The sequence below is a fragment of the Cottoperca gobio genome, chromosome 22 (genome assembly GCF_900634415.1).
Source record: "Cottoperca gobio chromosome 22, fCotGob3.1, whole genome shotgun sequence".
NCBI classification, from domain to species: Eukaryota; Metazoa; Chordata; class Actinopteri; order Perciformes; family Bovichtidae; genus Cottoperca; species Cottoperca gobio.
The window spans coordinates 2,011,995-2,038,995 of NC_041376.1; the positions used below are offsets into that span (position 1 = coordinate 2,011,995).

The window sequence follows — 27,001 nt, forward strand, 5'->3', positions numbered from 1 at the left end:
TGTTTCTGTTGCATGTTTCTGTTGCATGTTTCTGTTGTGTGTTTCTGTTGCATGTTTCTGTTGCATGTTTCTGTTGCATGTTTTTGTTGCATGCTTTTGTTGCGTGTTTCTGTTGCGTGTTTCTGTTGCATGTTTCTGTTGCATGTTTCTGTTGCATGTTTCTGTTGCATGTTTCTGTTGCGTGTTTCTGTTGCGTGTTTCTGTTGCATGTTTCTGTTGCATGTTTCTGTTGCATGTTTCTGTTGGTGTTTCTGTTGCGTGTTTCTGTGCGTGTTTCTGTTGCATGTTTCTGTTGCATGTTTTTGTTGCATGTTTGTGTTGCGTGTTTCTGTTGTGTGCTTCCGTTGCGTGTTTCTGTTGCGTGTTTCTGTTGCGTGTTTCTGTTGTGTCTCCGTTTCCTGTTCGACTCCGAACACAAACAAACAGAAAATGTGTTTTTGTTGCATGCATTTGTTGCGTGTTTCTGTTGCATGTTTCTGTTGCATGTTTCTGTTGCATGTTTCTGTTGCATGTTTCTGTTGTGTGTTTCTGTTGCGTGTTTTTGTTACATGCTTTTGTTGCGTGTTTCTGTTGCGTGTTTCTGTTGCGTGTTTCTGTTGCATGTTTCTGTTGCATGTTTCTGTTGCGTGTTTCTGTTGCATGTTTCTGTTGCGTGTTTCTGTTGCGTCTCCGTTTCCTGTTCGACTCCGAACACAAACAAACAGAAAATGTGTTTTTGTTGCATGCATTTGTCGCGTGTTTCTGTTGCGTGTTTCTGTTGCATGTTTCTGTTGCGTGTTTCTGTTGCATGTTTCTGTTGCGTGTTTCTGTTGCGCGTTTCTGTTGCGTGTTTCTGTTGCGTGTTTCTGTTGCATGTTTCTGTTGCATGTTTCTGTTGTGTGTTTCTGTTGCATGTTTCTGTTGCGTGTTTCTGTTGCGTCTCCGTTTCCTGTTCGACTCCGAACACAAACAACAGAAAATGTGTTTTTGTTGCATGCATTTGTCGCGTGTTTCTGTTGCGTGTTTCTGTTGCATGTTCTGTTGCGTGTTTCTGTTGCATGTTTCTGTTGCGTGTTTCTGTTGCGTGTTTCTGTTGCGTGTTTCTGTTGCATCTCCGTTTCCTGTCTACTCCGAACACAAACAAACAGAAAATGTGTTTTTGTTGCATGCATTTGTTGCGTGTTTCTGTTGCGTGTTTCTGTTGCATGTTTCTGTTGCATGTTTCTGTTGAATGTTTCTGTTGCGTGTTTCTGTTGCGTGTTTCTGTTGCATGTTTCTGTTGTGTGTTTCTGTTGCGTGTTTCTGTTACGTGTTTCTGTTGCGTGTTTCTGTTGTGTGTTTCTGTTGCATGTTTCTGTTGCGTGTTTCTGTTGCGTGTTTCTGTTGCGTGTTTCTGTTGCGTGTTTCTGTTGCATCTCCGTTTCCTGTTCGACTCCAAACACAAACAAACAGAAAAGAGAAAAAGTGTTTGAAAAACTGAAGCCTGATAAGAATATATTTATAGTTTGAGAGATGGTGAAGAGTAACTAAGTATATTTACTCTACTTTACTAGTTTACTTAACTTCTGCTACTTTATACTTCTATTCCACTACATTTCATAACTTTATTTACTTTGCAGATTGAGATTAATAAATACAAAAATGACCAAAAAATAAAATGAATTATAATTTATTATTATAGATTCAATTAAAATTAATTAAATTATCTATTAATTAATATATTAATATATAAACATATTTTTGTTTTATAGGTTAATATAAAAAGCTTCCCTGCTGAGTGTGAATAAATAAATCTCCTTCACCAGCTGCAACATTAAAGTGATGAACACATTAATATGTCAATAATTATATTCTGAATTTAGCAATTCTGCAGGATGAGTACTTTTTGTACTTTAAGTATATTTTGATACTTCTATGCTTTTCCTTTAATAACATTTTGAATGCAGGACTTTTACTTCAGTAAAACATCTTAAATGTGGGACTGTTTTAAATATAGTTAGTGTAATATGAATGATGAGACTAAAGTAACTTACAGAATATTTAAACTCTTTATACAGAACTCATAATGTTTTTAATCTGTCTGCATGTTTAAAAAAGAAATCTATATAATGACCTTTGGTTGCTTTTGGTTTTAATATCTTTTGTATTGTATTTATAAGTTTTCTGTTTTAGTTTTGTGCACTTAGTATATTGTCTTGTTTGTTTTTTACTGTGTCGTGCCGTTTACTTGTACTTGTGCAGCACTTTAGTAAACTCTTGCTTTATAAATAGATATTTCTGCATCAGATGAACAGCTGTTGTTGAGACACATTTCTGTTGACTGTAGCTTCAGTTGACACAGAAATGTTTGTTCTCCAGCTGTTTGCTCAGCGGTGCAGAGATGCAGCTGCACTCTGCGAGCCGGAGGTTGTGGTAAAGTTTCTGAGCACAGAGAAGGATCTGCAGGCTGCTCTGTGACCACATCCTCTCCTCTGCTGTCGCTCTGCTCACCAACAACAGCTCTGACCTTCTTCTGCACACAGGAGAGCGCTGACTTCCTGTTGTGTGCTACACTCACTCTTACATTTACTTTCCTACTCACGGTGTTTGAAGAGAATGTAAACCGTCATACTCTTCTCTCACTTGTGCAAAGTGGAGAAGCTCGATATGACTTAAGAAGAGACACTGCAGGTGATCAGGGGAAAACATGTAACTAACAGATATCAGCAGGAAGCTTCCCCACTTCATGACTCGCATCAACACAAGTTTAATATGTACATGAGGCGTTATGTAATGTAGCTGTGGAGAGTTTAAATCTACACACACAGTTACAAACACACACTCTGATGTTCTCATGTTTCCTCTCGTCTCACAGAAGACGAGTTCTAGAAGATAAATAACCCAAACTTGTTGTTGACTGTTAAATAACTTTAAAAAGGGTCAAGTTATGTATTAATGTTGAAATACAGACGAGATGATGGAACTTATTAATCAAATGAAACTGGAGAACTTTAGTCACCTCAGTTGCTCGTTGGAACAACTTTCTGAAGGTGAGAAAGTGATTTCTCAGAATAGAGGCAGACAGGCGAGCAGCTAAAAACACCTCACGCTGTCTGTGGAAGAAGTGATGATCAGTGTGAGATGTGAGAGCATCATGTGTTTGGATATCAACTGAAATTAAATAGTTTCACTGTGTACAGATGAATGAAAACACGAGATTGAGATCTTTTAACACTTTATTGAAAAGGAAATTTAGCAAACAAGCGATACAAAAACAATTATAAGTATTTTAAAGATGTGATGCAAAGTATTTGCTAATTAGCTTCAGCAAGAATATGCATAAAACTGGAAATCTATTTTAGCTGTTGTGAATATGTAACATTTTCCAGAAACCAACATTATTGACGTCCAACATCTATTGTTCAGCTCTCAGCTCTCAGTGGTTCTGCTTCCCAGCTGATCTCTGCAACAGACAGAAAGCACAGCTCTTTTTATCTTCCATTCTTTCACATATTAAAATGTTTTTAATATAAAATGCAGAGACAGGCGAACAAACCTGCAGCTTCCACACCAGAAACGCTACACAGGCTCCATAGATGCTGCTCTTGATGATGAGAACACCGTAGGAGAGTTTGGCAGTCTGCGTGCTCCTCAAATATTTCTCTGCAGAAAGTTAAACGTTTACATCAGTGACATGCAGAGGAATAGTTCTACGTGCACGCTCATGTAGGACACCAAATGTTTTCTGTGTGATGATGAGGTGTACAGAAACACTGAATAACATCTTTACCTCTCGTCATGCCTCCTCCTGATGGAAGAAGAAGAGATGCATTAGATGAGGACAGATGATCGTTGATAGAAGAAGAAGAGATGCATTAGATGAGGACAGATGATCGTTGATAGAAGAAGAAGAGATGCATTAGATGAGGACAGATGATCGTTGATAGAAGAAGAAGAGATGCATTAGATGAGGACAGATGATCGTTGATAGAAGAAGAAGAGATGCATTAGATGAGGACAGATGATTGTTGATAGAAGAAGAAGAGATGCATTAGATGAAGACAGATGATTGTTGATAGAAGAAGAAGAGATGCATTAGATGAGGACAGATGATCGTTGATAGAAGAAGAAGAGATGCATTAGATGAGGACAGATGATCGTTGATAGAAGAAGAAGAGATGCATTAGATGAGGACAGATGATCGTTGATGCATTTCCAGTCACAAAAAGATCAAATGGTTTATTTCTGAGTTTAAACTAAACGAACCTTCTTCCCCATGAAGAGAGTCAGAATACGTTTCAGTGTGTGTCCCATTGTAGAAGCTGACGGTGCAGGTGAATACTGTTTCAGGATTGAACCAGTTTTTGGTGGAGACCCTCAGCCTGCTGGTGATTTTGTAAAAGTCGTCTTCCCGCAGGGCAGCGTTGTCTGTGGCCACACCAGTGGTGACGGCCTCCCCGTCGACCTGCCAGGATACACTGACGTGGTCTGGGTAGAATCCGCTGGCCACACACACGATGGTCTTCTTCGGTGCATCGTCGTTTCCACACTCCTTTGATGAAGGTCGAAGCACTTGCACTGTTGGTGGGGTGATTGTAAGACCGTCTTCTGCAAGGACAAACAACATGCATCACTAAGTTAAAGCTGCGTATAGATCTGAGTCTATAACGAACATCTCAACACCAGAACACAGATGTCACATGAAACAAGACTCAACTTTCTATTTCTTCTTTAAAATACTTGTTTTTGAAAGTTATGGTTATGATCTTACCAAGAACTGTTAGTTTGGTTCCCTCTCCAAAATGAGCAGGATAAGTGTCTGAGCACAGCGCTGACTCGCAGGTGGGAAACTGATTACGCCTGAATTAACATTTTATTTTATTCTTTATGCCATTTATGAGTTTTCCACTAACCTGTGCATATACAGTTCACTCACTATATCACAGGATCCACTTATAGAACCATTAATATCATTTAAATATACTTTTTAATGTGTGACGTCCTCTAAATGCCAATTTGAAAATAATGCATTAAGTCTGCAGACTACAGACGAGCAAATAGAAAAGAGATTCATCTCAAATATTCCATTTTCTTTTGCAGGTGTGCAGCAACAAATCACTAAAGAAGATATTGAAACAACTCTGAACTTAACTCAACATTTAAGTTAAGAGAAACAAACATTTATGCAGATTGTTTTAATCATCTTCTTACCCAACACTGTGAGTTTGGTGCCTCTGCCAAAGTAAGCCGGCTCGTAGTTGTTCACACCTGATACGAGGCTGCAGCAGAACTGCTCTTACTTTCAGCACTGAGCTGTAAACTGTCTTTGTCCTCTTTTATCAGATACACTTTTAACTGCACACAACTCTGGAAGAAATGCTTTACACTTTGAATCTTGCTATTATAAACTGCTGATTTAAAGTCTGTTTAAGAGCATAAGATTAAAAAAGTGGTAGCAGTAGTAATTTATCATTTTCTATGAAGACTTTTGATATATTATGTTGATACACATGGAATCATTTTGACAGTCTTACCTAAAACGGTGCGTTTAGTTGCAGCTCCTGTGAACTCCTGAGTGAAGTGTCTCACAGAGCCGATAAGAAGTCGCTGTGAGACTAATAATCTGGGCGTACAGCCAGATGATTTATTGCTGCAGTATTTTACTGGAGAACAAAGACAACGTACTTCCACCAAAACCTTCTTTTTGTTGCACTTTTTTAACAACAGAATACTTTGTTTACTAGCATCACATAAAAGTTGTAAAATCTGTTTTTAATACTATGCATCTGTCTCTTACTCACATACTGTAAATGAAATGAGAACGTTGCTCTGGGAGATGTTTCTGTTGCAGGTTTTCTTACCTAAAACAGTGAGTTTAGTTCCAGCTCCAAAGTGAGCCTCGCCGTAGGAGCACAGAGACTTTCCACTGTTACTAAAACTCTTCCTACGGCCTCTTTATCTGGCTCACTTTGAGATCATTCCAACGCTACTGTCTCCTGACATGTCCAGGCTTTAACTTATACATTAAGGTCAAACTCCTCCGAGACGTATCGTCTCCATTTAAACATCTCTTCAGGCTTTTTGTGGTTATTTTATGATTATTGAATCTAATAACGGGTAAAACACAGATGTTTATGAGCCTGAAGAGTTTCTTTAGTGTCAGAAACATCTTCACAAAATCATACCTGAACAATATTTAACAAACTTTAAACTATAAAGACACAAGTACATTACGCGTCTTCATGCATCACTCGATTACAAAGCTTTTCAAATTAGATTTGTTCCATTTGAACCATCATGACCTCCTTCCAAACCACACCTTGTTTTATATTTTCACAGTGCAGAAACACTGAGCATGTCAGAAACATTTTAACATAATCACAGCTGTATTTATATATTGTATGTAATATTTAATGAACTTTAAACGTTTTCTTACCTACAACTGTTAACTTTGTTCCTCCACCAAAGTCAGCCTGTGCTCCTCCACCAGAGTCACAGTGCACTGGACCAGTGCTCAAAACAGCCCAAGATGTGCTTTTACTTTGAAACTTTGCTTTTTAGTTTTATAATTAATGCACCTTACCTCTTTTAAAACCAACAAATACAGCGTGTCTTCTTTACAGAGTCTTTTACAAACCTTTACCACCCTGTTAGACTTTATGTGACGAGAACAGGCAGGTTGGCTGAAATTACGTTTCGTGTTAATATTTAAGCTTATGGACAAAAAGCTTCAAGCTAAACTTAAAGGCACAATAAAAATATGTTTTGATTACTTACCTAAAACAGTTAACTTTGTTCCTCCACCGAAGTAAGCTTCAGAAGCACCAGAGTCACAGTGCACTGGATCAGTGCTCAAAACAGCCCACGATGTGCTTTTACTTTGAAACTTTACATTTATATAACTACTTTATATTTATCGTGTAAAAGTCACTTTCTTTTTTAAATGCTAAAACCAACGTTTGCTACACTGCAGTCTGCTAGTTGAAGGAAACAGTTTTGTTTTACATTAAAGTTGTGAAACCAACCTGCTCGTATACGTTTGAGTCTTACAGGTGAATCATTGAGAAGAACTTTAGTCTTACTTACCGAGAACAGTCACTTTAGTTCCCTGGCCGAAGTAGGCTTCGTAATTAGCACAGCGCTTCAGCTTAATATCAAAAAGCACTGAGCAGAAGTTAAACTACGAAGCACATGAACTGTCTTCATGCACCGCGTACATAACAACACTTATTACTTTTAATGGATTTAAAGATCCTTCACTTACCCAAAACTGTCAGTTTGGTTCCTTTTCCAAAGTAAGCCTGGTTTGCATTGTCACAGTGCAGAAATACTGAGCATGAAACTCTTTCTCTACCAGAATCATCTTTGAAGTTGTTACTCACACTTCAGTTTGTCTTGGACTCTAAAGCAACGACACATTTATGAAATATAAAATATAACCTTTACCTAAAACTGTCAGTTTGGTTCCTTGGCCGAAGTAAGCGGGCTCATTGTAGGTCACAGTGTTTTTACTGCAGCTCAATATTCCAACCTTTTTATAACAACAGTTTTTTCACTTACTTTCACAGCAACTTTCTACTTATTGTAAGTTAGTTGCAGTAAACTGAAGCAGAGACAGATGCTACTTACCCAAAACTGTGAGTTTGGTTCCCTTTCCAAAGTAAGGTTACAGATCCAGAGTCACACTGAATGTCTCCTCGACCAAAACGTCTCTAAAGTTTCCATAATCGGCATGTTGAGCCTCAGTGTAATAATCCAGAGGATGAGGAAGGTTTGAACATGCAGGACGAGCTTCATAATGTCTACATGTGGTGTTTTCTGTCAACATGAGTAAAAGCAGCATCCCAATGCTCCACATATTACTGCAAAATCACTTTCAAATCCTTTTTCCACATTATGTCCTGCATATAAATGAAGTGTTTCATGCCAACGTGTGCTGCCAGTTTCTAGGGCTTCAGATGTGGATGTGTCTGCTCTCCAGGCAGCATGTAGCAGGAACACAATGGCTGTTAATGGCAGGAGGTTTTTGTACAGCGGCTCTATGGGGTTGTATCACCGTGGCTCCCTGTCCCCACGGTGAAAAAGCATCAGACAAAAACCTGAAGTCTCGTTGCTTCTCTCCCCTCTCCCTCCCCCACCCAGAGTCTCCATATCTCAGCCTCCATCTCTGTCTGTGATAGCAGCTGTACAGGTCGGGCTCCAACCTGACTGCTGCTATTTCTGTGACAGCTAAGAAAAGAAACAGAACGGAGGGAAGCAAAAGGAAAGATGTGTTTGTTGGTGTTTGTTTGTAGCTGTTCAGAGGGAGGGACATCTCTGCTGGTCACACCTCTTTATCCAGCCGCGCATCACTGAACTGAGGACAGTTCACTGACACTGACGGATGTTAAATTTAAGTCTTTAAAAAGGACAATTTGTGAAATGTCTATGACTAAATCATTCAAAAGTGCAATAAATGCAACAACAAATGATCACAAATATAGTGTTTAAGTTCAAAAGTTACAAGAAAAGGTCCTGCAATCAAAATATTACTAAAGCAGAAGTATGATTATTATATTGTATGAAAAGTAAACGTACTCTTTATGCTAAATGACCCATTTTAGAATGATATATATTATTGGATAATAATTACTGATGCATCACTTTAGTGTTGCAGCTGCTAAAAGTGGAGCTAATCTTAACTAATGTATAAACTAAATCTACTGCATAATATAAATCATAAAATAAATATTTGTAGATTATATTTTGTATTTATAATGTGAATTGCAAAGCTGCCAAATAAATGTAATGAAGTAAAAAGTGAAATATTTTTTATTGAATTGTAGTAAAGTTCTGTAAATGTATTTCCCACCACTGCAAATGAGCTTAGGCTATAAATGCTATGATATTAGTGTATACAATGAATATTCTATGTTTATATATCTGTTCCTATAAACCCTATAAAATAAACCTACTCGATCAAACATTGATAAAAAGAAAACACATTTTTAAATACAGGCTATTTTTCTATTTTTGCATTTATTTATTGAAAATGAATTTTTAAACCCATTTTAAATATATGTATTTATTCTTTATGCATTTCTGCTTCACTATGCAAATTAGTTGGTGTCATTCAAAGTGTTTCATTGAGTCAAGTTTTTTATCGACATCAGAGTGCATAGATCGACTAAACTAAACTAAATTAAAATATATAATAAAACATCATATTTTCAGTTCTCAACTGACTGAGCAGCATCTGTTACAGGAGGGTTTTAGTGAAGCTGTGGTGTTGAACCACATCACTGTGTGCTGGCAGCGCAGAAATACACAGCGGCGTCGGATGAATTCACTGTGTGAATGATCAGAGATCCTCTTACTCTGTCTTCGCTTTTTATTTGGAATCTGGAGTTTTTAAACTGCTCCTCATATTGTGGATCACTCTGTAGGACGGTGAGCCCGATGAGGCTCATGGACTGCTGGCTCGGTCTGTGTTGATACCACAGCATAACTTGCAGGTTGCTGTCATCATGACTGCAGTTAATGCTGAGCTCCTCACTCCCTTCCTTCACAACCTGAGAAGAGGACTGCTCAAAGGTGACGCTCCCCACTTTTCCTGTGAAGAAAGTCAATGCAATGTTGAGAGAAAGTTTGAATTTAAGCTATGCGTTTAAGGTAGTTTTAAGAAGAAAAAGAAAGTGGTACAGATGTTACAGAAACGACTCACTTGTAAGCACGAGCAGTAAAAATCTAAATGTGTATAAAGCTGGAGGCATCCTGGAAACTTAAATCTAGATCTGTGCAACTGTGACAAAAAAATTGCATTTCGTCTCTCTAGTCTCAGAGGTGGATAACTGTGGTTCCTGTCTGACAAACGTCTTACAGAGCAAATGAGAGATGACTATCTTCCCTTCTCATCACACCTCCTCTTTCCCACCTTCCTCTGATCACAAATGAATACAGATATATGTTGTGATGTTCTTGGTGCAGTGGGTTTAAGCCTTAAAGTAATCTGAAAATACTGTAAAGCTGTTGTAAGAGTGATTCCTGAAAACATTTTAAAAATGTGAAAAACTAAAACAAAAGCTGGGTAAAAGCTTGTTGTATACTAGAAATTGTAGTTGTATTATTTCTTTGTATTTTTAATGTAGGCCTACATTTTCTGTGTATACTACCTCCAGCATGTAACCTCTTTCTCTGTTTTAATTCATCTGATTAGATGTTTGGTCTATAAATGATGAAAAAGATGTCTTGTTTTGTGCACAACTCAAAGATTTTCAGTTTGACTGTGATAGAGGAGTAAAGAAACCAGAAAATAGTCAAATCGATTAATCGATTTATCAAAATAATTTTTGATTAATTTAGTACTTGACAACTGATCAATCTTTGCAGCTCTAATTACGGTAAATTATTTAAATATCTTAGTCCCAGTCGTTACTTCTTCTCTTTTGCGTTTGTTTTACTGTTGACAAAATAATGATGTTTTATTATTAACAATAAAATCCATTTCCTGAATGTGAAATCACCTGCTGATGTAATTGGATGAAAACGTTAGGCCTCGAACGTGATTGGTCACCACTTAACTAAGCTGCCTCTCTGAACTGACATTGCCCCGCTCACTACACCGTTTGTAAATTGATGCACGCGCAAACTCTGGAAAACATACATTACTAATAAAAGATTAGTTTGTAAAACTTAATGACTGCCCAAAACAACTGTTGCTGCTTAAGGACGGCCTTGTGGAGGATACTATTTTCGCAGGGCTCCAAGCTGTTTAAGGACATTTGTCCGTTTTAAAGACTTTCTCACGCCAACGGCTCGCGACAGAAGCGCGCCGGAGTTTCCTGTCTTGCTTTTGGCTGCTCGGGACTAAAACATAAACGTATTACTCTTCTCGGAATCGCCAGGAATCACAGCTTCACTTCGCCAAGGTAAGAATTTGCTGCCTGTGCTAATATGTATATTGTGAAATTATGTTTTGGATTTTTGGATGGAGTTCGGTACATTTGTCTAAGCTAGCTACGGTTGGCTAAGCTAACTAACGGTTATGACATTCGGATGGCTAACGCTTATGAGGCTAACGTTTGGCTAACAGGCTTCTTGTTTACCTTGCTTATTTTTTCATCATAGAGGTAACTAACTAAATAGATTATAGTCTCTACTAATGTACTGTGACCTAAGCTAGCTAACGTTACAGTCTGGGGTCCCTTAGTTTTGTGGAACATCAACGGTTATTCCGACTCTTCACATCAACGGTCGTCTGAAGTTTTCCTTGTTCTGCTTTTGGCTTCTTGGGACTCTTTCAAATGTTAATTTTTTCAACCATTTATTAATTACGGCATCACTTTACCAAGGTATGCATGTGTTGCGTTTGTTAACATGTAGCTACAAGTATATACCACAATTTGATTTAGATTTAGGTTTTGTTCAGATGGTGTTTGCCTGCGAGGCTAAGCTAACGGTTAGCCGCTGGTCAACGGTTTTCCCCCCATCACTGCTAACATGACTAAACAGTAGCTGTGGACTTGGTCTTGGTGCACAATTGGTATTTATTTAACTTTTTGTCTTCTTCTCACAACACTGATTAAAACAAAAATATACACAACAAAATAGGAGAGAAAAACAGTAATACACAAGAAAACAATCCTCCACCAAACCCTGTATTTGGCTTGGTTCATTGCTCTTAGTATTAAAAACTATAAAATCAAGAGAAGCATCCGTTTAAAGGTATATTAAGTTAGCATGTAAAATGAAATAAGGGGCCAGATGAAAGTAAAACAACAATCTGCCATCACATTTTTAGGGTAAGGCATCTATGACTGCTCCACAAATCTTCCCACACATCCTTACAATGGGGGATCTTGTAATGTGTAGTATGAAGCTAATTCTTAGGTCAGATTTCCAGTTTACTGAAATGCGGTAATTGGCTGCTTTTTACGTTATTCTTTTATCATCTGCCCGTGTATAGTATTGGGTTTTATTGTGAATGAAGTATTTGAGTGGCTGAGCTTTTTCTTTTGGTTGTTTGGCACTTGTATGATCCTTTCATGCTATTAATCTAGTGTAATATGAAAATCATGGTTGAGTGTTTTGGGGCTGAATTGGTATTTGTTCCCCCATAGGATGTTGGTTGTTGCTGCTTTGCCTTGCCATATTCTGGACATGACTTGTGCCAAGCATGGTGTTTGCTTGTGGAGAGTTGACAGAAAAACATACTCTTTATTCAACTCTGTGGCTGATTGAACTGAATGATTGAATGTATATTTAATGTTAATATTATATTAAATCTGAAATGGATTTTTCCTAATTAAATGAGTGTGTAATTATAGACAATTTTGCCTGATTATTGCAGCCATACATTCCACCCCATTTTATTATGTGCTCTTAATGTTACATACAAGTAAAATAACTTAAACACTTTCATATGTACATGATTATTTTAGAAAGTGTGACAATATTTTCAATCCGTTTAAAATCACAGTCTGTGTTGTTAATCTCAGAGCAGTAATTTAGCTTTATTTAGCCTGCCTCTGGATTTTGAACATGAAAACAACAGAAAAAAGAGAGCAGGGTTTTCAGTGAGGGGGGGACATTAAACCACATCACTGTGTACTGGCAGCGCAGAAATACACAGCCGAGTCTGATAGATTCACACTGTGAATAATCAGAGCTCCTGTTACAATGTCTTGTCTTGTTATTGCAAACCGATCTTCAAACTGCTTCTCATAGTTGGGTTGACTGCCAGTGTAGCTGTATCCAATTAAATTCACCAGACCGCTTTCTTTTTGCTGGTACCAGAGCATTACAACAAGGTTGTTATCGTTATGACTGCATTTAATGTCTACCCTGGCTTTGTCATCGACTATTCTTGGATGAGTCGGCTGAAACGTCACACTCTTAGCTCCATCTGTGGGGAGAAAACAGATTTAAAAAGTAATTGATACAGAAGCCATGGTGATAAATAAATCGCTGTTTTTGCAGCTAATTTCTTTACATGGAAGCAAGATGAGGAGAAATGCTATAACAACTGGAGACATTCTTCAAGTTTGTACTGTAGCGGGAGAAACACCGATTCCTCCAATGGTGTATTAAGAGTGACACCGCCTATCGTGCAAATGCACACATCTCGTATACAGAAACAAAGATGAGGGTTTCAGTGTGGGAGTGGCATTAAACCACATCACTGTGTACTGGCAGCGCAGAAATAAACAGCCGACTGTGAAGGGTTTGCTTTGCGTATAATCAGAGATCCTCTCACTGCGTCTTCTCTTGTCAGCTTGAATTGTTGTTCAAACTGACCCTCATAGTTTGGGGCGCTGGTGTCATATCCAGACCCAATGAGTGTCATAGGCAGACTGTCCTGGACCGTTCTGTGCTCATACCAGAGCATTATTGAGAGGGAAGTATCGTCATGACTGCAGTTAATCTGGACCTCAGTGCTGTCCTTCACGATCTGGGGAGGAGATTGTTGAAATATAACTGCGCTCACCTGACCTGTGGAGAAAGCAGATTTAAGATGAAACTCATTGAAGCAACATACAAAGAGACAGTATTTATATTCTAAACATGATACACATAGTTTCATTTGTTATTAAAGATGAAATTTAAAATCTTACATGAGAACCAGATGAAGAGAGAACCAAATGTGTGCACGGGTGAAAACATCTTCAGGCTCTAATGTGAGGAAGATGAGGCTCGGGGTGAAGAGGGAAGGTCTGTTAGTTCATCACTTTATTCTCTTAAAGCTTCATGCCACGTGCTGTGCCTCCACCTATTGGTTGAATCTTCACGTGTGTCTCTGCTTTACATTACCACATGCATCTTTGGACTATATCTCTGTTCATACATGAACGTACGTACATGAAAAATTGTGTCTTCATGAATGTGCAATACCTTTAATCCAGAAGACAGTGATGATGGAAACAATGAAACGAGATGGCATCATGTTGAATGTGAAGAACCAGCTAGAGTTTCTCAGATTTGTGGATCAGGAGGAGGGACAGGAAGTGATGTAAATCAGAGAATAAGTTGGCACTGAGAAACTCTTTCATTCAGTCGGCCTTTTCCTGAAAATAAAGATAACTCTTCCTTTATTTCTGTGAAATTGCTGAGCAGATTTGCAACAAGCCATTATGCCATTTCTTCATTTGGTCTGTGCTTCATCGTGGTTATGAAATGCATAAAAAAAATGGTAGACCTCAGGTATTGGCCCTTACATACAGTAAATATGTAACGCTGGCCTCTTTTTGTTCTGATGACCCCCCCCCTTTTTTTTTTTTGTTATATTTTTGGGCTTTTCATGCCTTTATGATAGTGAAGTGCAGATTGTGAAAGGGAGAGAGAAACATACTTTATGTACGTTTTAACGTTTAATCCGGAAATGTTTGATGGTAATTGTAACTCAAACTCTGTTCATGTCACCGCTGTTAAGTATGAAGAAGTGCAGGCTGTCAATGTGTCGAAAGAGAAGTGAAGTGTAACACATTAAAGACATGATAAACAAAGGTAACAAGTTGGCATAACAAAGTAAAACCACAAACAAACACATGATCTTGAAGGAGATAATTACTCTTTTACCTACAGTCAGAGTGGAGGGGTAGAGAGGTTTCTGTCAAGAGCAGATGGCTGTCTGATGTACCGTGCTTTCCTGGCTGCACAAAAGTATGTGGCGGTGTGTTCATGTGCTTTTAGATTGATTATGGAAAGTGAACCATTTTTAGTTTTGTCTCCAATCAAATCTCCAGCTAATTTGAAATGTTTTCTGAATGGATCTTCCACACTGTTGTTGTTGAACGTTGCATATCCATGTCCAACAAGTTTCAGAGCTTTGTCACCAGGTGACTGCTGGTACCACAGCATCACTCTGTAGTCAGTTTGTCCATGTGTGCAGAAAAGCTGCACATCATCACCAGCATTTCTGGTGACAGCAGAGGGAGACTGATGGACCTGCACACCCAGAGAAAAACCTGCTGTAAGCAGAGTTGGACAGATTATTGGTTTTAGATGCAAAATTAAATAGTAGAGGACATCTTACTTAACTGTAGGGCAGTTGTTACCTGCGAGGAAATGGTAAAAGAGAAATCTAATCATCATGTAGAGACTGAATTACTCCGAAGTCATGGAGGAAATACCGTATTGGTTAAGTGATGACAGATGCTCTACTATTAGTACTCTCTCACTAAACTGAGTCTCATTTAAGGAGGAAGCAAATGTGATGTAGGAAGGAGGAGTGGCTTCATGTAGTTATCTATATATGCTCTTCCACCACATATGTAGTTGCATTTGTCAAATTGCCGGATAAAACCAAAATGCAACCACAAAGCAGGTGTGTCTGTGAGCAGTTTATTCCATGTCTTATTATAAACCACTCATGAGAAAAGATGGTACAGAGTTTTTGTAAAGTTCAGAGGGGATCTTTGTCAGCGTGCTTCTCTAGCTGCACAGTAGTAGACTGCACTGTGCTCTTGTTTTACAAGTTCCACTATAAGAGAGCCATTCTTTGCTGTATTTCCTCCTAAATCTCCGGACATATTAAAATCCTCTTTATATGTCTCTTCCATTTTGACAACATTAAAGTTCAAATATCCAATGAGTTTCATAGCTGTGTCTCCAGGTGACTGCTGGTACCAGAGCATCACCCTGTAGTCAGTTTTATCATGGCTGCAGGAAATCTGCACTTTGTCTCCAGGTTTTGTGACGAGATCAGAGGCAGACTGACGGACATCAAGACCCAGACAAACACCTGGATGAAGAGAGAAATAAATAAAGAGCAAACTTAGTCACATAATGATAGATTATGAGGGAAAACAATGTTTCCACCTACATATTATTCTATTTAAATAAAAAAGTGTTTACCTGCCAGACAATAGAAGAGAAGAGAGCAGATCATTTTGACTTCCTCAACATGACACGTCAGACTACATATGACAGTTGTGTAGATATTAGTCGCTGGGATCTCACATCGGATCACTAACTGTGATTCTGTCAATATTGGAGATTCAACTGATGTCTCCACTAATCTGACTGAGGTTTGAAGAGGAAAGGGAAGTGATGAAGAAACATCAGCGCTGTCAAAGACGAAAGCCTCAAAGAAAATGCAGCTGGCTGGGCGGGGTCTGTTCAATGTGTAATTTTCAACTATAAATGCTGGTAAGCGTTAATAGTTTTTTTTTTTTTTTTTTTTTTTTTTTTTTTTTATAATAAAGGAGAAAGAAACTACAGTCACTAAGCTTTACTGGCTGCAAAGTGAAAAAATGGCAAAATGACAGGCCCCTGTTGCATACATCTTAACCTAAAGCACATTAGGTGAAACTCAAATATTCGTAACCCACATGTCTGCTATACAGACTCTAGTCCCAGTTGAAGAATGCCTCATATTTGTCTGGAGCTGGAGGTGTAAAGAAAATGAATAAGTTCCTCCTTTCAGAAGAGCTGCTCATCAACAAAAAACACACAAATGAAATTAAAGAGATTAATTATTTCTTAGTAAGAATACCAGGCTGTAACTTTACAAACAAAAGAATTATCTTTTTTTTTTCTACATATTTTTCTGTATCAAAACTTAGATGTGGACATAAAAGTTTATTTTCATTTATGCTGTATTGTTTTCCCAGATAGATAAAGTAAGAATCTGTCTGTCTCACGGAGAGCCAGCCTGTCTGAAATCAGTCACTCACAAAGTGGTTTATCTGTCCTTCATGTGGTAATTTGTGTCATTGTGTAACCGGCTGTATCAGAGAGAGTTCTTGTTAAAGACGTAGGGTTTGTGTAGCACTGTGCTTTACTGGCAGCACAGAAATAAACTGCGCGGTCCTCGGATCGACTCAACTTTGGAATACGAAGACTTGCCAGACTTCCTCCTTCACCACTCACATTATAAGTGTCTTTGAATTGAGCTTCAACAACTGGAAAAGAGAATCGTACATAGCCCACTAACACCATATCATTTTTACCAGCAGACTGTTTATACCATTGGATCAAATCAAAATTTGTGTTTGAATGGCTGCAATTCATCAGGACTTCTTCTCCAGGATGTTTGATCAGGGCAGTGGGAGTCTGATGAACGCTGTTCTTTGAGAGTTCTGCAAGACAGTTATTTAATTATTGTGCATTAAAGTGTGTGGTGTTTAAAGACAGAAAAGGTAGTGCTGTCACAAAATAATCAGACGTAAACAAAACCTAAAACAAACGGCTTTAGTGACAAAAATAAACGTAGAAATATTTAGGTAAATTTGTTAGTTAATGTAATATTACCTGTTAAACAGAATGGCAGAGCTGCTAAATGTACGAGGAGTCTAATCATGATCCTAACGCAGATGAAAACAAAACTATAATGCTGACTGCAAACTGAAAGGGCTGCCTGGATGTGAAGCAGCAGGAGGAGGGGTCGACATTATGGGCTGTCGCATGGCTTCAGTGGATAGGGCGACAGAAAGATTATTGCCAACTATTTTGATAATCGATTTATGGTTAAAGTAATTTCTTTTTTCGGCCACTCGAATATGGAGATTTCCTGCTTTTCTGTTATTTCATATTTAAGTGAATATCTTTGGGTTTTGGACTGACAGAACAAGACATTAAAAGATATTATCTTTGACTTTGAGGAACTGGAATGGACATTTTTCACTATTTTCTGACATTTTATAAACCAATCGATTTCATCTAGAAAATAATCGTCAGATTAATCGATAATGAAAATAATTGTTAGTTGCATATTGTACAGTATCACACAGGTATCCTGATGATATCAGTGGTGATTTCCTGCCACAGGCTGCAGTTCAATGCAGGTGTGATCTTCAGATTGAATTCATGTGGCTGATTATCAGAGGGGGTTTTTGTACAAACGAGAGCAACATTTAGTCATTGTGTCTACTAGCTGCACAGTAATACACGCCGCTGTCTTCTGGCTGTCTGAGTTTTAGTACATGAAGTTGAGATTTCACTGAGCCATCTCCAGTCACATTAAAATGCTGTCTGAATGGATCCTCAAGGGTCGGGTTATTATATAGAAGATATCCAATGAGATGCAGGCCAGAGTCGCCCGTCGGCTGCTGGTACCACAGTATTACATTGTATGAACTGACTGAATGGTTGCAGCTGATTGTTGCTGAAACATTAGGGTTTCCTAATATTGATGATGGAGACTGATGGACCTTAGTGCTCAGTGAACAACCTGCATTTAAAGAGAAAAGCGTTGAGAACACACAAATGTTTATCAAATATTAAACGTTTAGCAAATAGTTTGAATTATAACCTACAGGAGAGCCAGAGAAGCAGCAGAGTGATCCTGTTGATGTTTCTGATCATGATGTCGTTATCTTCCTGTCTGTCTCTGCATCGACTGACAGACTGAACACGCGCTATGGGATCAAGACCGGGGGAGGAGACAGAGATATTTAATGCACCTTCCTCGTGAACTGTTATTTTATCTGGTATTAAAAGGTTGATCAATGGCAAAAAAATTATCAAGACAAAGTCCCACATTTACTGGTTCCCACTGAATGATTTGATTTGATTTGATTTGAATTTTCATCAGTGTAATTTAAATATGTTTGGTCTGAATAGGTTATTTTGCAAAACATGCAAATTAAAGGTGTCTCTTTGGGGATTGATGATTCCTAATTTGGTGTTAGCTATTTTGTTTCAGTGCATCTGTAATGAACGTCAGTGTTTCCCCTACCATTGTTTCAGGGGGGTCGCGTATCCCCCCAACGGAGCCCCGCTCCCCTCTGAAATTCAAGGTACTTTTTTTGCACACACCTTCAGTCAGAGACAGAGCGGAGGAAGGGAGAGGACAGAACTAAATAGAATCCGCGCCCCTCCCATAGCAGTAAACCTAGGGGAAACACTGAACGTGAACACAGAAACTCAAGCCGCTCATAATCTGATCAAACCAGGCAGATTGCTAAATGGAAGTCTTGTGTTCGTGGTTTTTGTACAACTCAATTTACTGTCAGCATCACAGTGTGCAAGCTGACGAAACAGAAATACACTCCGTCGTCATCTGCTTCCACATGTTTCACTGTGAAAGATCCTCTCTCTGCTTCATCCTTCGTGGCTGAGAATTTGTCCGGGCTGTAATCTCCAAAGTCTGGCTGGCCGTAAGGCACCGTGTAGGCGATATGTTTCATACTCCCCCCTGGAAACTGTTTATACCAGTGCATACTATAGTACCTGCCACCAAGATCATGACTGCAGTTCATCTCCGCAGACTGACCTCTTTCTACCAGTAACCTTGAAGTCTGGTGGACGAAATTACTCCCAGTAGTTCCTGGGACCAAACCATAAACCAATAGATTTAGAGTCAACAGCAGGGCACAAGCTGAAATACTTTTCTGACATCAAAACTAATTCAAATATGTTTGTAAAAGTATAATACCTGCAGCAAAAAACAGAGAAACGGTGAAGATGAGAGCTGAGAACATTTTGATGTGCTGAACAGACCCATGTGACGGATCACAATGAGGTGCTGACACCAGCAACACATCATCCACCCTGTCACATGACGGGGCTCTCTGTACAGGTGTGTCATTACTGTGAGAACGATAAATAAATACTTCTATATTCTATATATACTGTATATTCTTAATTACCCTGGTGGTGATTGTATAGTGCACATATGGTTCTTTCGATAACAATATGGCTCGCAGACAATTTTGAGCTGACATTTTTTAACATGATTAACAAGTAATAAATAATTGTTCTGTGTCATTTTAAAGTAAAACATTTAGCAGTGGATTTGTTTTTAGTTCTCCCCTCTCTTTCCTCCGCCCTGTCTCTGGCTGTAGGTTAAGGTGTGTTCGCACATGTGTGCGTAGGGGGCGGAGCCCCGCCCTTCGCGAAACAGCAGAGGAGAAACTGCACAAAGTAAGCAGTAGACCGGGGGTGTCAAACTCAATCACAGAGAGGGCCAACATTAAAAACGTCTACGTCTAGGGGCCGAACACGGTCCACATTTATTGAACAGGATAAACATAAAGTGCAAAAAGATATGGAACATATTTAAGTCAACTGCAAACGTATTGCTGAGCAGTTCAATTAAAATTTCTGAGCTGCAAAGTCGGCAAATGGTCTCAGTTGATCAGCAGAATGCTGTCGGGAACACAGCGGTGGAGATGTTTGTCAGTGTTTGGAAACACGCAGTGACCAAAGTTTCCTTAATGCATCCGAGTCTCCCACAGGCAGCTTGGCATCACACATGTCTGTGATCACACGGCCCTGAAGCTGCAGGTTTAACAGTGAGATGCTTCGTTATGTCGCACTAACAGTCCCGCTCACATCGTCCCAGAGATCTGTGCTGTGTTTCCCTTTGCTTTCCAAAAACTTTCATTTCATTCACACATTTAAATACTTCCTCGAATGTATTTTCCTGTGGTTGTGCCAATGCATTGATTTAATTACCAAAACCGGCGGGCCAGTTATGACAGACATATGATATGTTCTCTCGGGCCTGATATAATTGCCTTGAGTTTGACACCCGTGCGGTAAACACTGAAACGTGCACATAAATGAGATGTAACGTACTCACGTAAACTAAATAACGTAAGCGTTTAGTTTATTTAATAAAAGAGCACCTGTTCAATGCAACACTGATACCGCTATTAGTATTCAGAGACGTGTTATATTAAAAAATGCACGCATAAAGTTGCATTCAAAAGGAAATGCATTAAAAAAAATACTTGGCTTTTATGGCTCTCCCAGCCAAAAAGGTTCCCGACCCCTGGTCTAGTGGTACGGCTTCCAAGGTTGTGAGTTCAACACCAGGGCTGCCTGTCTGTCTCCCCCCTCTGGCAGTGAGAGTGATTACACAAACACTGTCGACGAATGCTTATAACGTATGCCTGCAGGTGAGCACGCTGCGTCTCCCCCGCCCCCAGGAGCGCTCTTTTCAAGTCTTCCCATACAAATAATGTAACTTTAATCCTTCCTATGAATGCCGGGTTCCTTTTTTTATCTGGAGCGTTCATTTCAGAAAAACTTTGGACGCTTCTTAGGATTTTCCACCATACTCCTCGCTGCTGCTTCGTCACGATGGTTTCTCTTCCATTCAGCCCCTTTGAGCTCTTGCTGGTTGATTTAACACGCTGGAAAGTCTCCATATCCACCAGACACCACAACTCCAGAATACTGCCAAATACAGACGTTTCCCTGCCGGTGAAATCAGCATTGTGTGAACTCGTTTGGCACGGGCTAACATTTGTTGGTTGTCAGAGTGGAATAAAAACATTTGATTGTGCTTGGGTCCTGTTGCTTCCAGGTGCAAGTCACTTATCTTTGGCAGCAAACAGAGGTGATGGTGGTTTATAGATCAAATGTTTTTTATTCTAGATTCAGGCAGTCATTGTAAACTTCAAACAGGTTCAATGCATTTCTGCAATGCATGAAAAATATTTCTACTGAAAATAAAAAGAAACATAATAAAATAATGTTTAGGAATGTAAACAATTGTAATGTTATTTAAAAGGATAATAATAATTAAATAAGCTCAGCACTGAATAGGATTGTACAAATGATTGTCTGTCATTTCACTTTTAATGTGATATTATCACTGCTGTTAAAAACATATTCAACCATATGTTGCTACACTCCAGTGTAAAAGCCACTTGTCACTAATTATACTAACAATCTTAACGCAGTCTGCAGGTCTAGAGCTCCCCCTACAGATAATTAAACCGTTGTCTTTTATTCATTGTGACACCAACACTTGGGTATTTGTGCAGCTGTAGAAGTCTCCTGTATCACTGTGTTGACTCACAGCACAGAAATACACTCCCCTGTCCCCAGGCACCAGCGTCTCCACTGTCAAAGATCCACTCGCAGGAACGCTCTTCTTTGCAGGAAATTTCTCCTCACTGAAGCCACTTTCATATTTATGTGGGGGGATTGTAGTTGTGAGAACTATTTGCTTAATTCCCTCCCCTGGCAGCTGTCTGTACCAGTACATCTGGAGAAAACTAGCATCCTTAGTGTGACTGCAGTTTATTGTGGCAGACTGACCCTCGTCCCTCCACAGCAGAGGGGGCTGGATCACATCACTCCCATCAATTACACCTGTGGGGCAAAGCAAAATCACATGTCATGTTACAGGACTCTCAGTGACTCCTCTTCATCATGCAAACTGAATGGTCAAAATCAAATTATTAAAATATATGTATTTATTTCATAGAAGTCTAGGAGAAACTTTCACTTCTGTTTTGATTCTTCAGAGTCCAGTACCTACAATCCAGAGCAGAGCTGCAGAGAGTTTGATCAGACCAGCTGTGATCATTATTGTGTTGTGAACAAAGTGAAGCTCGAGAGCAGAGTCGCTGTCAGTCTGTCGTCACGTCACAGACATGAAGAGCTACAGCTGGGAGTGTCTCTGTGTTGTACGATGTTCTGTGATTATACTCGAGGTCCCCCTACAGTACAGCAGATAAATACACTCACTAACCACCAACAGTGCACTGTCTGGGGTTTTTGTTCAGCTCTCACATGTGTCTGTATCACTGTGTTCACTCACAGCACAGAAATACAAGCCGTTATCTTCCGGCTGCACATCCTTCACTGTGAATGTCCCGCTCTCAGCGTCAGGCTTGGTGGCTGAAAACTTCTCCTTTTTGAAATCTCCAAAGTCATGATCTTTGTTGCTAGTTGTTGTGTACACGATTAGTTTCATTGTTTCTCCTGGCAGCTGTCTGTACCAGTACATCTGGAAGTAGCCAGCACCCTTGGTGTGGCTGCAGTTCATTGTTGCATCTTTACCCTGGTTTTGCCAAAGTGTGTCCATCTGTGTGACATGGCTTCCATCAGTTAGACCTGTGTGTTAACAATAAAGGTTACCATGATGAACTTTTGTTGTTAAATTCTTCTTAAATCTTATGGAAGCATCACATCAACATCATTTAAAATTATAATAACATTAAAATAAGTTCATGTTAATGTGTATTTATAAAGCAGCCCACAGTTGATTTCTATTGTAAATTACCTGAAGTCCACAGCAAAAAGATGGACAATCTGAGGAAGCTTCGTTTAATGATGATTACATCCATGTTCTGTCTCACAGAAACTCCCAGAGACTCCTATAGTGGATATGAAGAGCTGCAGGTGGGAGTGTCACTGCAATGTGTGAGAAGATCCTGTGAGCTGTATCAGAGTCTTCAGTATTAGTAGTGTAGTATAGGTAATACTAGTGGTACTGGGGGTCCCCCTGCAGTACATCACAGTATATTAACTTTAACGCTGAGAAGCTGAAGATCATGTGATGTACAGTATACAGTTATGTTACAATTAGAGCTGCAACGATGAATCGATTGACAAAAACACAATAGCAAACTATTTTCTTATTTGATTAATTGTAATCTTTCATGAAGCAAAAAGCAGAAAATGCTGTTTTCAACCCCGCAAATATGTTTTTTTTATTATATTAAAGTGAAAAATGTTAAGGTGTGGACAAATGAAAACAAAACATTTAAAGACGTCCACCTTGGACTTTGAGAAACTGATAGATTCACTATTTACTGAGATTTACTGGGTCTTCCCCGGGGTCTCCTCCCAGCTGGACGTGCCTGGAACACCTCCCTAGGGAGGCGCCCAGGTGGCTCCTTACTAGATGAACCACCTCAACTGGCTCCTTTCAATGCAAAATGGCAACAACAGTTTTTTTTAATTAGCTAACATAACATTGAGTAACCCTTAAACAGAGGGATCAAAGCAACAGTTTGGAGGTCTGACTTTTATCAGCCCATCTTCTTTCAGATTCTAATATTCCTGAATTATTTTCAATAATAGAAACTTGTAAATTATTTGGCAAAAGCTTAAGCAATCTACTATATATATGTGACAGTGTGTGACATTTAGTGTGTTTTCAATAGTTTTGTCCTTAGAGTGGGTTCACTGTTAACAGTCCATGAAATCTTCACAGCTGCAGGTGTTCAGCACGTTGTCTCTCTGCAGACTGATAAAGGAGAGTTTTTGTATTGACGTGAGGGGAATCTGCAGCACTGTGCCGACTGGCTGCACAGAAATACACACCACTGTCATTTAAGGAAAGGTCAGAAACGGTGAGGCGTGAATGTTTACGGGGATCTCCGTCAAAGCTGATCTTCCCTTTCACGTCGTCCTCTATGTTTATGTAATTCACATTCAGATATCCCAGAAGCTTCAGAGCTTTATGTTCGTCTTGTTTGTACCAAAGAATTCGCTCATAATTTGTTACGTTGTGTGAACAGTGGATCTCACTGGCGACAGATTCACCAGTTTTCTTGAGGATGAAAGGAGGCGTTTGGAGGACACTGTTGGTGTCCGAGGCCCCTGTGGAGAGAAACAAACATTTTAGATATTATTCATTAGTTCTGCAGCTTCCTACACTATTACTACTAGAATATTTGTTCTCACCCTTAATCCATGGCAGATGAAAGAAGTAAAATATGAAGACCATTGACAACATGTTAGAGACTGTGTGACACATCAGCTTTCTGTTCACGTCCTGTCAGCGCCGCTCCTGTAGACGAAAGCACATCACTGTTACAGTTTAATGAACAGGGGGGTGTCAGTTCTTCTGTATCTTCATCACAGTCACCTTCATCAGCACTGTGTTGATTTTTTTCTATTAGAGTGCAAGTTGTTGTTCTTGTTTTTATATGTGGAAGTATGTCTCCCCCTGCTGCTGAGAATAATAATGCTGGTGCATTCAGAGTAAAAGCTTTGAAGATGAACTTTAAACGATGGCTGATGGTAACTTCATAGGATTTGTGAAACAAAAAATGCATCACTTGATTTATCTTTTAAGTTAGCTCTTTAGTTATTTAGGAAAATGCCTCCAATAGACAATTGGATGTCTCTGGAAATGACCTGCACATTATCTTTAACGGCAGATTTGATGCAGTTATAATGTAGAGCTGCAAAGATAAGTCGAGCAACAGGAAAATAATTGCCAACTATTCTGATAATCAAGCAAGACTTGAAGAGACCGGGATGGACGTTTTCCACTATTTTCTGCCATTTAAGACTATTTTAAACGATTAATCGAGGGAAAAAACAGCTGATTAATCAATAATGAAAATAATCGTTACTGTAGTGGCAGCCATATTGTAAAGAATGCTTAGTAAGTGGAATCAAATTCTGCTCATGTCTAATGGTGATTCAAAGGCATAATACTTGAAGTCAAGTTCTCTGCTTTGGGCTTCATTGTGTTACAGCTGACTGTCTGTCTGTTGCAGGTTTATCCAGCAGATGGTGCTCTGATCGTCCAGCTGAAGTCTGCACACTCTGCTGTCTGCACATGCAAAGCCTCCACTCAGCAGCACAGACGGCTGCAGCTCAGAGTGCAGGGTGAGTGTTAGTCACATCTTTGGTATCATGATAAACATATGATACTCTTTACATACATTACATGAAGGCGTACATACACGTCAACATGCTAACACTCAACAGCCAAGTATAGACTGTGCAGCTTAGACTGAAGAAAAGTGAACAAAGTCACATTCTGTACTCCTCACTTTCTAGCCAGTTCTATATAGTAGACTGTATAGTGAACTTATCGGAAAATGAAGAAACACTTTTGGACTATTGAAAATACTTCTCCAATAATACTCTTCATAAAACAGCTTTTAGATCTCTGTTGAAATGCCAACTTCCCATCTTGCCCTTATACTTTGATGGTTAAAGTGACCTTAGACCAGACTTCTGTTCACATCCCCCGCTCTCCATTTGACCATAGCTGAGCCTGGGGGCAGGACCTCGAGGTTCTAGTGCTCCTGTTTTGTCCTGCAAGTGCAACTTTTTACTGTGTCTTCTACAGAGGGTTTGGCATCTCACGTTCATCTACAACAGTGGTCTTCACTATTGTTTACATGAGAGCCACATTGAGGACAAAGTCAATAGGAGAGCCACTTTTACCGCAAAGAATGAAAAGCTACATCCAGTCATAAAAAGCACGTCTGTTTATTAATCTGTCATCCAGCCAGAACATATAATATGCAATGCAACCAACCAATGCATTCAATACAAGCAGGATTACCTTAATGCTGGGATGATGTTGTCAAACTCTGCAAACAATATTTCTGCTGAAGCCACAAAGCAGTTTCACAATGTTTGAGTCTGAGAAGGTTCTTTGCCCGAGCCAAACTCCATGCGATCTCAAAGGATGCCTCAGTGAATCGTTCAGCTGTATTAGTTGTCCTGTGTTTGAGCCTTTGTTGTCCAGAAACAGAAGAAAGCTGCTCTATTTTATTTACTAATTTCTCTTCCAGGTGCGTAAGTTTCGTTGAATTTTGGATGCGTCGTTTGGAAATGCGGCTTCAAATGACTTCACTTGAAACAGAGCCGGTTTGTTTGCACATTAAGCACAAAGGGTTCGACTCGTGGAGGACAAATACAAACTCCTCTGTCCACTTGTCTTGAATGTTCCTTTACTCGTCTTGTGTGGCTCGTACCTTTCTCTTTCTTTTTTAACGGGAGCAGCTGTTGTCTGTCCACAAACCACATCTCCAGCATCTTCCTCTCGACTCTGTGGTTTGATGCTCCAAAGACAAATCTTAATGTTCCTCGTGTGTCACGCTTTGTTTCTGTCCACCTGCTGTGCAACTCTTTAATAAGAAATGGATCCATTGTCCATCTGTAGAAACACACGCGAACTAGCACGTAATGGTGAAACGAGTGGACCGGAGCCAAACTAACGCGAGTATGAAGTGCCAGGTTGGTCGTAGTATCCTCCAATTTAAATGCTCCAATTTAGCGATATAAATTATTTTTAAGCAAATGTCCATATTCGTAAACATGCTTATGTTAACATATTGTTAATGAGCTTAAGTTTATTTATTTCTATACTAGACCACCACGTATCTACCCGTCCAAGAGCACATTCACCATGTAGTGCTGATAGAGCGCCAGAACTGGCAGCTCCGCAGTGAGTCAGTGTTCCGCTGGGCAGGTTTAAAGATCTTGTTTCTGTCTATATTTGCATCTTTTATCTATTATTTGTATTATTTGTAGGCTAATAGAGCAGACACTGTGTTTTAATGGGTTATATGTAATAGCCCTGCTTGTTTTTATGAAATATCTGTATTGACTCATAATCATATCTATC

The 27,001-nt window shown here is 39.2% G+C and overlaps 1 protein-coding gene and 1 gene segment (V, D, J or C); both read right to left on the minus strand.

Moving 5' to 3' along the window:
- Nucleotides 1–3,176: 3,176 nt before the first annotated feature.
- Nucleotides 3,177–19,138, minus strand: LOC115027080 (immunoglobulin lambda-1 light chain-like). Its single transcript, XM_029460121.1, has 9 exons — nucleotides 19,108–19,138; nucleotides 18,192–18,293; nucleotides 17,805–18,106; nucleotides 8,021–8,029; nucleotides 7,045–7,093; nucleotides 4,225–4,566; nucleotides 3,749–3,766; nucleotides 3,515–3,621; nucleotides 3,177–3,421 (listed from the first exon to the last, which is right to left on the minus strand). The coding sequence occupies exons 1-9, from the start codon at nucleotides 19,121–19,123 to the stop codon at nucleotides 3,395–3,397; spliced, it is 972 nt and encodes a 323-aa protein (XP_029315981.1). The 5' UTR covers nucleotides 19,124–19,138; the 3' UTR covers nucleotides 3,177–3,394.
- LOC115027082 (T cell receptor beta variable 2-like) lies at nucleotides 12,523–13,772 on the minus strand. The segment is given in 3 exon segments: nucleotides 12,523–12,841; nucleotides 13,234–13,428; nucleotides 13,551–13,772. Coding segments are annotated over 3 exon segments (549 nt in total).
- Nucleotides 19,139–27,001: the final 7,863 nt, after the last annotated feature.